General features: G+C 40.4%; 1 protein-coding gene across 5 annotated transcripts in view; it reads right to left on the reverse strand.

Annotated features, from left to right (window-relative positions):
* The window catches only part of LOC112677948 (limbic system associated membrane protein), a 639,114-nt gene that overhangs the window by 15,154 nt on the left and 611,453 nt on the right, over positions 1–12,507 (reverse strand). The window contains exon 8 of one of the 5 annotated variants that reach the window (XM_049105331.1): positions 11,490–11,728. The exons of the other annotated variants lie outside the window; for them this stretch is intronic. Within the exon in view, the coding sequence (XP_048961288.1) occupies positions 11,505–11,728 (224 nt within the window). The 3' untranslated portion in view covers positions 11,490–11,504. Of the gene's footprint in view, positions 1–11,489; positions 11,729–12,507 lie in introns of those variants that run through there. 5 annotated transcript variants of the gene reach the window in all.

Here is a 12,507-nt window from a genome sequence, read left to right on the forward strand (position 1 = left end):
TTGTAGGGCCGATGGCACAATGTTTTCACTACTAGGAACCCTACTCATCCTTCAGAATTCAGGGACGTCTTCCTTAGCCTCCTTAATAAAATTAAGTCCCTTTATTATATAAGTTCTGCTCTCTTTCGTGACATTTATCTCAGCTTAAAATTTAAATACTTTTGGCTGAGGTTTTTTTTTTTTTTGGCTGAGGTTTTGATTAACGCTTGTCTTCACTACTGGCCTGTGAGTTTCATGGAAGCAGGGGCTGTCTCTGCTCTGTTCTTTATCATAGAACAGTCCGTGCATGAGGGCACTCTGAATTCACAATGGGCCAAAATAGATTTAGAATCACTGAAATATGGGGAAAATAAATATATGTCAAGCAATCTCCTAACAGAGGGGCTAAGACTGTTAAAAAAAAAAAAAAAAACAGAGCGCCTGAGTAGCTAAATTATTATCTAATTTAGTACAAAGGGTTCAGACCTTCAGGATTAGGTCTGCAAAATTTCTGAGGTTCAGTGCAGTCTATTTCCTTCGCAGATTTTCCATTTGTCTATCCAAAGGAAGCCATAAGGAGAAGCCCTCAAACAGCATGCTGTTTTCCTATATTCTTATGATGGCTATAAGAAGGGCACAATTCCCCTAGTGTCTGAAGTTTTGAAAACGTTTGGCTACAATTCAGCATTAGCAAAACTAGCGTAAGCCAGGCTGTTCCTAGGAGCGAGCTGTATCTACACATAAGGACAGCTTTCCTAAACTGGTCAGATGTGGGGTGGGGGGATCCTCCCGTGAATGTTGTTTTGTATTATGATTGCTGGTGGACCTCTAGATGCACTTCTGAAGATGCTCCAAGCCACTGACACCTGTCCTTCATCCTTCTGTCTTTGAAGAGTTAGTCTTACTTGCACAAGGAATTCAAGTCTTCTGTGTGGGAGCCCATACAGAAGGATGTAGTGAGAATTCTGCTCCTCTCCTAGCAAAAGCCAGGGACCAATGTCACTCTTACTCTGGAAGTGAAGCCAGATGCCATCAAGATATAAAATACTGTTTCATTTATAAAACAACTCTACCTATTGACCACGCTGATCATCTGACCACTGATTTTTCAATTGTATATTAAACACATCGCCACTTCTTTTCTTTCATAATACCTGCTCTGACTACTTTTCTTTGAAATAAACATGTTGCCTTAAAAATTGTTGAAAAGGCACTGTAGAGAATGTATTTAGCATAATATGAGAAAACTGAGGCCCAGAGAGGCTAATCAGTTACCCAGGGTCATGCAGAGTAAAGCTGAGACTGAAATTTAGGGCTTTCACTTCTCCCAGTTAGAACCCTGTCCACTATCCTACAATACCCCTCAGGTATTTTTATGAAAGTAAGGCCATGGAATAGCCTATATAACTCTAGGGTTCTTGCTGGGATATTTAACTGATTCAGTATCAACTGGAGACAGTTTGGCTTTGCTCTTGTGCAAAGGGCAACTGCCCTTCTCTCTTTGGTCAAGCTTTTTAGTTTATCATTCTTTGGAATATATAAGGATGCTGCAAGGTCATAGAGTGATTGCTTTTCACTCAAAGAGCCATAGATCCCTAACAGGACCATCTTTATGTAAAGAACACTTGGGGGATGCCTGGATGGCGCAGTGGTTGAGCGTCTGCCTTTAGCCCACGGCTTAATCCTGGAGACCTGGGATCGAGTCTCACATTGGGCTCCCTGCATGGAGCCTGCTTCTCCCTCTGCCTGTGTCTCTGCCTCTCTCTCTCTGTCTCTCTCTGCGTCTCTCATGAATAAATAAAATCTTTTTTTTATTAAAAAACATTTTTTTAAAATTTTTATTTATGATAGTCACAGAGAGAGAGAGAGAGAGAGAGGGGCAGAGACACAGGCAGAGGGAGAAGCAGGCTCCATGCACCGGGAGCCCGATGTGGGATTCGATCCCAGGTCTTCAGGATTGCGCCCTGGGCCAAAGGCAGGTGCCAAACCACTGCGCCACCTAGGGATCGCAATAAATAAAATCTTAAAAAAAAAAAAGGAAAATATATCTTAACAGCTAAACTATAGCAGAGCAGAGCCAAAGAATGAAAAATAAATAAATAATTCTACTGCAGCAGTAAGGATGAATAAAACATTTAGCGATGTTAGCATGCTGAAGTGATAGGGAAATAGACTGACCAGACAGCTTTTTGGTCAGGAGAAAACCAGCCACACACCTGGGTTAACCAGTCAGTGAGACAGGTTTGGATAAAAGTCTACATGCTCTAAATACTTCTCTTAGGGAACAGAAACTCCCCTACTAACTAATGAGTTCATGAAAAGAAGGATTTAAACACATTGCCCAAATATTATGCTCTTTGAAGAGAATATCACCAGATATTAGATAAAAATTATGCATCTGCTTGAAATACCTTTAAAAAGCAAACTAGGGGCAACCCGGGTGGATCAGCGGTACAGCACTGCCTTCCACCCAAGGCCTGATCCAGGAGACCCGGGATCGAGTCCCACATCAGGCTCCCTGCATGGAGCCTGCTGCTCCCTCTGCCTGTGTCTCTGCCTCTCTCTCTCAATCTGTGTCTCTCATGAATAAGTAAAAAATAAAAAAAAATCTTAAAAAAAAAAAAAAGCAAACTAGCTTACCAGTTAAATTTTAGGTAGCACTTCCTATTGCAATAAATAAACTGGCTTATGAAACACTCTACCGATCATTGTTTTTCTTTTTCTTTTTAAATTCAGGTTAGTTAACACACAGCGCAGCACTGGTCTCAGGAGCAGAATCCAGTGATTCATGACTCACATACAACACCCAGTGCTCATCCCAACAAGTGTCCTCCTTCATGCCCATCACCCAGCTAGCCTATCGCCCCATCCCCTCTCTTTTAGTAACGGTCAGTTTGTTCTCTGGAGTTAAAAGTCTCTTATGGTTTGCCTCCCTCTCTGTTTTTATCTTATCTTATTTTATTTTTTCCTCCCCTTCCCCTATGTTCATCTGTTTTGTTTCATAAATTCCACATATGAGTGAAATCCTATGATATCTGTCTTTTTCTGACTGACGTATTATGCTTAGAATAATAGCCTCTTGTTCCATCCAGGTCATTGAAAATAGCAAGATTTCCTTCTTTTTGATTGAAACACTAGTTAATGATCTTGAGTGGGAATTACATTAATCTCTAGGAAAACAGAGTGCTTATTTTGTACTATCATTTCCTATTCATCCTCTTCTGTTGGAATAGAACATTCTGTTTTGAGAAGCAAAACCCTGAATGTTTTGAGCCTGGCACTTTGAAAACTTGGTTGTGTGCTACCATCTTGTGGTAAAACGAAGACGTGTTCCTATGTGCTGTCTAAAGGACTTGCCTTTGTCCAGCAGGTGGCAATAGTGGGAAAAATAAAAACTTTTCAGTTAGCTTGAAACCTTACATTTCCAAAAAGAGTCTTTCCTCTTCTTACAGAAAAGGGGGAAAAAATTGTGGTCCTTAACAAATGAAAACTATTCTTCTTTTCGTAGGGCTAAGGTGATTCCAAATTCTTGAGTAAAGCTGACTTGCCAAGGATATTATTTATGCAGGGATTCCCTGGGCACACTCAATAGAACACACTTGAAGCCTATGATTTTTTATACCTTTCAGGAAAACATCTCACCACATATCAATCTTGCTTTAGCAAGTACACTTAACAAAGTAAGTGAAGAAAAAAAAAGATAAATCTATTGCAGCAATTCAATCGTACAATTCAATATAAAACTTTGGGGGGCTTTAGTACCGAGAAAGCCCTAGAATTCTCTGGAAGCATTATTGCCATATCTTAGACTTTAGTTCCTGCTGATGGGGTCCAAGGAGGCAATGGGGGAAAGAATTTAATACTAGAAAAGGCAAGTGTCATGAAATATTTATTTGTTAATCTGTTTTCGACTTTTAACTTTCAGATTCTTTATACTTAGCTGTGTTAGACAAACCTGTAGCATCAGAAAGAGCTGATTCAGCCTCTCTATTTGGCATAGACCATGTTTTCCTTGTTTACTAGTGTAGTCGTGTAGTCTCAGCTCACTATTTCTCTAGCACGGAGTAAGTGACCAATAGATTTGCTGAATAGATGCCCATGCATAGATGAGTGGATGAAGCAAATGAGTGGATGAATCACAAATGAGTGATTGAATCATTTAGTACCTCAAGATCTATCCTAGCTAGGATTCCAGGTAGAGGGAGATTCTATTCTTCTTTTGGAACCATCATGCTCTACTGGAAAGGCAAAATTATTGTTGGGAAATAAGGTATTGAAAGAGCCAAATGGGACTAGGACGTCCTTTCATCAGTCCCCAAATTTGGTCAGGTAGAAAATTTTCTGGATGGTTGAGCTTTGCTTAAGAATAACCCCTAGAGGGCAGCCCAGGTGGCTCAGCGGTTTAGCGCCGCCTTCAGCCCAGGGTGTGATCCTGGAGACCCGTGATAGAGTCCCACATCGGGCTCCCTGCATGGAGCCTGCTTCTCCCTCTGCCTGGGTCTCTGCCTCTCTCTCTCTCTCTCTCTCTCTCTCTGATGAATAAATGAATAAAATCTTTTTAAAAAAGAAAATAATAACCCCTAGACTAGGTCTCCTGGGTAGCTTAGTTGGTTAAATGTCTGACTCTTGACTGCAGCTCAGGTCATGATCTCAGGGTCAGGAGATTGAGCCCTAAATTGGGCTAGGCACTGGGCATAGAGCCTGCTTAAGATTCTCTCTCTGGGGCAGCCGGGTGGCTCAGCGGTTTGGAGCCACCTTCATCCCAGGGCGTGATCCTGGAGATCCAGGATCGAGTCCCACATCAGGCTCCCTGCATGAAGCCTGCTTCTCCCTCTGCCTGTGTCTCTGCACCTCTCTCTCTCTCTCTGTGTCGCATAAATAAATAAAATCTTTAAAAAAAAAAAAAAAAAGATTCTCTCTCTGCCAGGATGCCCGAGTGGCTCAGTGGTTGAGCCTTTGGCTTAGGTCATGATCCTGGGGTCCTGGGATCAAGTCCCATAACAGGCTCCTTGCAAGGAGCTTATTCCCTCTGCCTGTGTCTTTGCCTCTCTCTCTGTGTCTCTCATGAATAAATAAAATATTTAAAAGAAATAAAAAATAAGTTAAAAAAAAGATTCTCTGCTTTGCCTTAGGCCCCTCCTACCCTCCCCCCATCTCTCCCTCTCTAAAAGAAAAAAGAAATAAAAAAGAGAATATCCTCTGGACTAATGAAAATTGAAACCTTAGAAGGTAGAAATTCAAGCTTCTTTTATTGTTCTAAGGCCAGAAGACTTCTTACCTCTCACTTCCATGATGTGGTATGATTCATTCTCTCTGTCTCTCTCTCTCTGCCCGGAAATTGAAGTTAGTGATATGAAAGTGAGAGAGATGCATCCCTGGAAACTCTAGAGTTTACAGTTTGGAAAATGCCTTATTGTCCTAGGGAATGTTCAAGTCTAGGTTTATGAAGAACTTTGGCATTTTGCCTTCTTTGAGTTTTTTTTTTTTTTTAATTTTATTTATTTATGATAGAGAGAGAGAGAGAGAGGCAGAGACACAGGCAGAGGGAGAAGCAGGCTCCATGCACCGGGAGCCCGATGTGGGATTCGATCCCGGGTCTCCAGGATCGTGCCCTGGGCCAAAGGCAGGCGCCAAACCGCTGCGCCACCCAGGGATCCCCCTTTCTTTGAGTTCTATCTGTAGAGGAGATGAGGGCACAATAAGTCCATAAAGAGAAGAATTGATTGTCAGTGCTTTGACTCTTGGCTCTTAGCTACTTACCTCAAAGTCTCTGCATCTAAGCCCTCGTTCCCGCCGCGTGTAGGATGCACAGAGCTTTGGGGTCTCTATTGTTTGTGTGGTTGTTCTAGTTCCATGTTTACTTGAGCATGAATGGCTCACTTTTTAATCTGCCACAAGGAAACAGCCTCACTCCCGTCGTGTATGACACAACTCTTCGTATAAGACTGGTCATCTGATGTGCCTTAGGTTTTTAAAATGACATGTAAGTTTGAGGATTTAAAATGACTAATTGCACTGTTTTGTTTCGTTCCCCGCCCCCCCGCCCCCTTCTGGGCAATAGTAATACTAAGACTGTGTGTTCAGAAGAGAGGGCAAGTCTGGCTTCAATGGGGATGTTACCTTCTAGCTGCCTGGAACTAGTAAGAGAGGCATGGGGTTAAAATCCTTTTATCCTTAATAAAAGAAATGAAGATTCTACGCGCTGCCTCTTCCTCCTTTGCTGATGATGAAGACCTGAAGCATAACATTTGTGAGGTTTCTTGATGGGAATTTATGTTTTATGTGCTTCAACTTTTTTTTTTTTTTTTTTGGTCACAGTTTTGAAAAACAAAACCCTTATTATTACAGTGGCTTAAAGCAGGATATTTATTAATTCAATTTTCAAAGCTGCTTTCAAGCTTAGAAAGTTATTAATTTCTTTCTTTCAGATTTCCCCACTCAGAGGCTTTAGGCAACAGCAACTTATACTTACAAGTATTATTATTATTGGTTTTTTGACATAGAAAAAGATATGCCTGTGATTTCTGTTTAGATTGTTGAAGTTTGGGGGTTTGTTTTGTTTAGTGTTTTTGTTTTAATTTTCTCCCATGTACTATATTCATGTTGTACAAACCCCAATGCCTAATACCTGGAGTAACGTTCTCTGAGAATCACAGTAACCATTCTGGGTGTAGTTCAGCGGTGGTGGGAGCCAAAATAGAGAAATAGGTCTAAACCTCAACCTTAAGCTATTCCTGTTTTTGTTGTTGTTGTTGTTTGTTTTTTCAAACAAAAAAAAAAACCTGTGGCTGGTTTTTTAAAAGTAAGCTCTACACCCAGCATGGGGTTTGAACTCACAACCCCGAGATCAAGCGTCACATGCTTTAGTGACTAAGCTAGTCCAATACCCTGATTCCTATTTTCTTAGTTAGTTCATAGGTGGACCATTATCCTAACTACTAAGAGAATATTTCAAACTGGCTGGGAAAACTAAGAAGTGTTAGTATGTCATCAATATTTGAGAAAGGAAGTTGGTCTCCCTTAGCTCACTTTGGGTCATAAAAGGAATCCTAGCTTTACTTTCAAATACTTCTAAAGGTTTTTCCCCTTAACAGTCAGCCCAAAGTGGACTTCACATGTTTGATGCTATTTAGGAGTGAGTTGGAGCCATGAATTATTTAGCCGAATATTTGTCACCCTGGGTGATAACTTCTTATTGAATGAAAGAATAAACCCAAACCAAAATTAATGCTGACATAATTTCTTATTGCATAATATGAAATAAAATATTTATCCTCATGAATTTGTGGACCAATCTCCTATAAACCAAATATTCTACAGTAAAGAGAATAAGAAAAAAAACAAACAAACCCAGAAACAAAAACAAAAACCACTTAATTCTCGTTTCATTAAAAAAAGACAAATTTATAAATGGGGAAATAATACACCAATTTAGAAAGGGAATGTAGGCACTCCCACATCTGCAAGGGGGAACTGTCACTGGAAATCCTGGAGGTGACACGGGGGGGGAAACCTCTGGTAGGATGGGTCAGGTTTGATTCAGAGCTGGAAGTGCTGTGGGTTTGTCTGTAGCTGTGGAGACAGCTATGAGCTTGGGCAAGTCACAGAAAGACGCCCAGCCTCGGAAAGGGCAGAAAGCAGAATGGCTTAGGTGTTTGAACTTAAATATTTTATAGCACACTGACATCTCAAACCTTCAGATGACACCTTTGTTTATGTCATATTAATGATGTTACCTCTGAGGAGAGACATTATGGATGACCTTTGTTTTTCTTCCCTATAGTTTCAGATATTTTCAAATTCTTCCATAATGAGGATGTATAACATTCGTGATCAGAATAGAAAAGTATTTATAAAAGTATATCAATGAATTTTTTTAAAACCCTCTAAATCTAGGGAAAAGAAAATAATATTTGGCTTTGGGTTGACATCGTTTCAAGGATATTGAATTTTTTTCCTCCCTTTTTTAGTTGGCTGGTATCATAGAGCAAAACCAAACAAAAGCTAAGATGGGTAAGGCTGAGTTTCTGAAAGGAACATGGTCTTAAACAACACGAAATGGCAATGCAATAAAAAATGTATTAAATGGGTTTATGAGGTCCTCCTGACTGTAGGCTTGATGTAATTGCACTGTAGAGTAAGTGTAGGTGTGTGATTTGACTTTAACCGCTACGGGCTCTGCTCAATGGTGATAGGGGTTGTTACAGAAAGTGCAGATTCTCTGAGCACTCCCACCATAAAGAGAGGGCTTCATTAAGTCTCTTACAGTAAGTCAGCTTTCTCAAATCCTACAGTTTTCTTATTTAGCCTGAGAAATTTAATTTTTAATAATCAATGAATTAAAATGTTAGAGAATGCCCAAGGATCTAAGTTTAATAAAGGAGTTTCCCTGGGCCACTCCACCTAAAACTACATATTAGAAAAACTCCAGAATTTATTTGAATCAGCTGTCAGTAAAGTATTCGGTCTTACAGAAGAAACAAGTGCTTCTGTCCTTGTATCTAGAATGCACCCTTCACCCCTGTGGGTACAATTCTGGCCTTTTGCCCTTGTGGAATTAAAGACCATCTCACTTAATAAAGAATTACCTCCCAGCCCCGAATCTACTTAGCTGTCGGTACAAAATAGATTATATTTTCCATGTTTAAAAACATATATTTTATGTATATTTCAAAGCCTTTTGTGCCTTCATTTATTTGACTTGCTAAAAAGGATTAAAAGCACAGGTTTGGGTAGGTCTCTGGAGATTTTCATCCTTTCTGGTTTTCTGCCTCTCTTTTCATTTCCCGGCCCTAAACTGTGAATTGCAGATCCTTTTTAGAATACATTTCCGATTTAAATTCTAAGGGATTCAAGAGTGTCTTTAATCCATGTAATGCATGTTTTTATTTTGTATGTTTCAAAATAAAAAAAAAAAATTCAAGTACCATAAAACAAGGTAACTGGCCTGCAGAATTTGAATGCAGAGATAACAAATGAATTTGTGATATTTCCTAGGGGGTTTTAAGGCTTTTGGAAATTAGAAGATAAGGGATTTAAAAGGGTGGTATGCTCTGAGTTACCCTTGGACCTACCTCTATGGCCCTAACCACCACAGTCCAGAACTTGGTAAAGGGAGTTATGTTTTGGACCCTTCCCAAGTGACTTCATTACTTAAAGTGCCAGGATGCCTCAGTGATTCATACTCCTGCTGTGTCATTGACTCCAAATATAACATCACCACCAGGTTCTGGAGCAGCTCCTTGCAAATACTGATGGCTCCCTACAACCTGACCATTCCTACAACTAAAATTAAAATTTACCATCAAACCTCCCTGTTGAGAGGCTGAAAAGTTTTCTCTAGATGTTCTCCCAGATAAGAGGCTTTCAGCATTTTTCCAGAAAACTCATCCAGCATAGTGCTACCTACCATAAAGTTCCCTTTCACCTGGAAGCCATCCCTGATGAGTCCAGGCTAGCTAAGGTGTCCCTGTCCCGTGCTCCCCGAATACTATACAGGTATGTTAAGCTTAGCAGACTTTTTTTTTGTGACTGCTTAACACAGCAGTCCATTTGCTCCATCTGGTCTGTAAGCTCTATTAGTGCAGAGGCTGTGTCTTGTTTGTTCTCCACAGTCACTCCCAAGATGATGCTTCAGAGATTGGCACATAGCAAGCACTAGGATAGTTTTTTTTTTTTTTTTTTTGAGTGAATGAATGGTGTAATCAAAATATTGTGCATTGCTGGGCCAGAAATTCCTTGCACTGTCCATCGAGAATGAAGTCTCTTTCTGGTGTTCCTAATGGTTAGAAATCTCAAGAAAAAGAAAACGTGAACTCTAAAAGAAACTCTACAAAGCAAAAGCAAGTGGAGAGTACATTTAACACAGAGCAAGGAGTCACAGTATTAATGGAACGACTTAGCAGGGGAGGGTTGATTCTCTAAGGGAAGACCAACCTCCAGTGAATGAGATTGCTCTTTTTCAGCACGGCAACAATGAGCAGCTTTCAATGATGAACTTACCTGTGTTCTGGAACTCCACCGAGGAAAATAGAACAAATCTCCCAAGTTGCTTTCTAACTTGTGATTCAACATGCAAGATACCTCTTGATTTCTTCCTTCCTTTCCCACTTCTCTCCTTCCTTCCTTATTATTTAGTTACTTTTTTCTCTGCTTCCTTCCTTCCTTTCTCGCCCCCTCCCCCCTTTCTTCTTTCTTTCCTTTCTTTCTATAGCTGTTTCTGTTCTCCAAACATTCCCTGCTTCCAAGTTATAGAACTCTGCACATATAATCAAGAAAACATTTTAGAATGGCCAAGCAATTTTCCAACATAGAACATGGCTGGGCATGCTTGGTGTTTTGTGGCCTATAGAGGATGGGATGGTACACAGAATGAACAGTTGGCCAAGACACAGCTATTTCCTTTTTTATTTTATTTTATTTTTTTAAATCCACAGGATGCTACTGTTGCCCCCAAACAATGTCTCTTAGGCAGTTTAAAAAGTCATCCTGGAACTGCCAGGTTTGCAAGGTGAGTGGTTAATTTAGAACTATTGTTACAAGCGTAGGACAGATAAAGTAGAAGGGATGGACAGCTATGATTTATAGTAGATACTCAGTGGTGATGTCTAGGGGTTAAAACGTACATATGTGTTACAGAGGTGTGGGAAGTGTTTTCCTCTACAATCAGCATAGTAATAAGCAAAACAGTGTAGTAAACTACAGCGATGCTTGGCTCCCCAGGGTCCAATTAGGAAGCGTGATAAATGACTTGTAAAGTCTCTCCCCCCACTGATTTGCGGTGGATATAAGCTGACAATTCTCAGTGGAGTCCTAGTGAGTGGCCTGCGTACTCCCATCATACATCTGGGTACATATGAACACCTTAAATTGGAATTCCAAACTCGTTATGTCATGCTGTGTTCTTCCTTGGCAGGTGTGTTTCCTCACAGCAGTGTACAAGGGGAGATGTAAGGTGGGACCACTTAAGCTGATTTTTTTCCCCCTGATGGAGGTGCTCCTTTAATTTAATACCTACAAATGACTTGTGATGATGAAAGACCACTGTGAGGCTGGAGTGACTGTGTAAGGGAAGTTGTTACTAAGGTTAATTTGTATCTTGCCTCTTCAGAAGTAGATGCGTCCTCCAGATAGATGGGATAATGGCTTTGCTTACGTGGCTGCTAACCAGTGTTTAGAAGTGAATGCTAATACTATCAAAACCTTTTCTTTGGTTTTATTTGAAGGATGTCAACGAGAAAAGTATATATGGTGTAAAATACACAGAAAAAGAAAATCAAGAAGTACAGAGAGCAGGAATACGAATTTCAGGTAAAAAAGAAAGAGAGCCACAGGCCAGGCTAAAATTCAAGTTTATACTTTGAGGGGCTATAATAGGACATTTGTCAGGAGCTGAGACCGTCGATTCCTGGAAGAGTATATATTCTTTTTTACTCTAAGTAGTGCCACTTCCTTCAAGGGCTCTTGCTCCATACGATGTCTCTGAACCTAGAGCACAGCTCCCAAAGAAAGGACCTCCTTCCTGTCTACACCCAGCAATGCTCCTCACAACACAATGCTACCCTCCGGCTAAATGGCACACTGATGCAGCACCAGGGCAAGCTCTGCTGGGGGTGCACTCTAAAGACCAGAGGGACACGCATCAGCATTCTCTGTCCATTCCTGATCCTGGTCTTCTTACCCTTTGGGGGCATCATGCCAACATTTTCTGCTGCAAATCTCACTGAGCTCTTCTTAGGCAGCTTTATTCCTTTTAATTAAAAAGACAAGACTGTCAATTACTTAAACTTAATCCCCAAATGTAATTGTTACTTTGAAAGATTTTTTTTTTCCCATAAAGCTCATAGAAGAGAAATATTTCCATCAAATTAAAATTTAGTGGGAGCTGGGATTTAAAAAAAAAATATTCATCTTCAAATCCCTGCTGGCTCTAGAAATCTACATAGCACAGCAAAGCCTAAGTACAGGGAGATCACCAGGAAAATCTGACTAGTACAGGCAGAAACAGACTAGGAAAATAGGAAAAAGCATTAGAAAAGGGTCCCTGTACAAAAAATTCTCCTACCTTTAAATTGATGCTGTGAGATTTTTAGCCATTTAGCTTGAAGCTAAATGTAAATTCTGAGAGAGGTAACACTTCCAAGCCGCTGCTGGACATTTAAATAATAGTGTGAATAAATTTCAAGTTTATTCTTGCTGGCAAATTTTAACAGGGAGAGAACCAGAATTGTTCAGGAGACACAGCAGAAGGAAGAGTGCAGAGCTGAGAAGAGTAAGGCACAGAAATGGATTCAACAGTGAGATATGCCTGTTACAGTTGGGTCTGAATCACTGTGTTGGCAGGTGACGTATTGATTCTAGGTGAAGTACTGACACAGCCATCCTACTTGGTTCCCAGCCACTGAAGAAAATCAGGAGGAAGTCAGCCTGTTGCTCCCCATAAGGGAATCAGAGATGGTCATCAGGTATTAATGTCAGCTCTTAATGATCTTCATGTGTGTTAGTCAGGGCTTATGATTTTGCTGTAAA

Source organism: Canis lupus, chromosome 33 (assembly GCF_003254725.2).
Source record: "Canis lupus dingo isolate Sandy chromosome 33, ASM325472v2, whole genome shotgun sequence".
NCBI classification, from domain to species: Eukaryota; Metazoa; Chordata; class Mammalia; order Carnivora; family Canidae; genus Canis; species Canis lupus.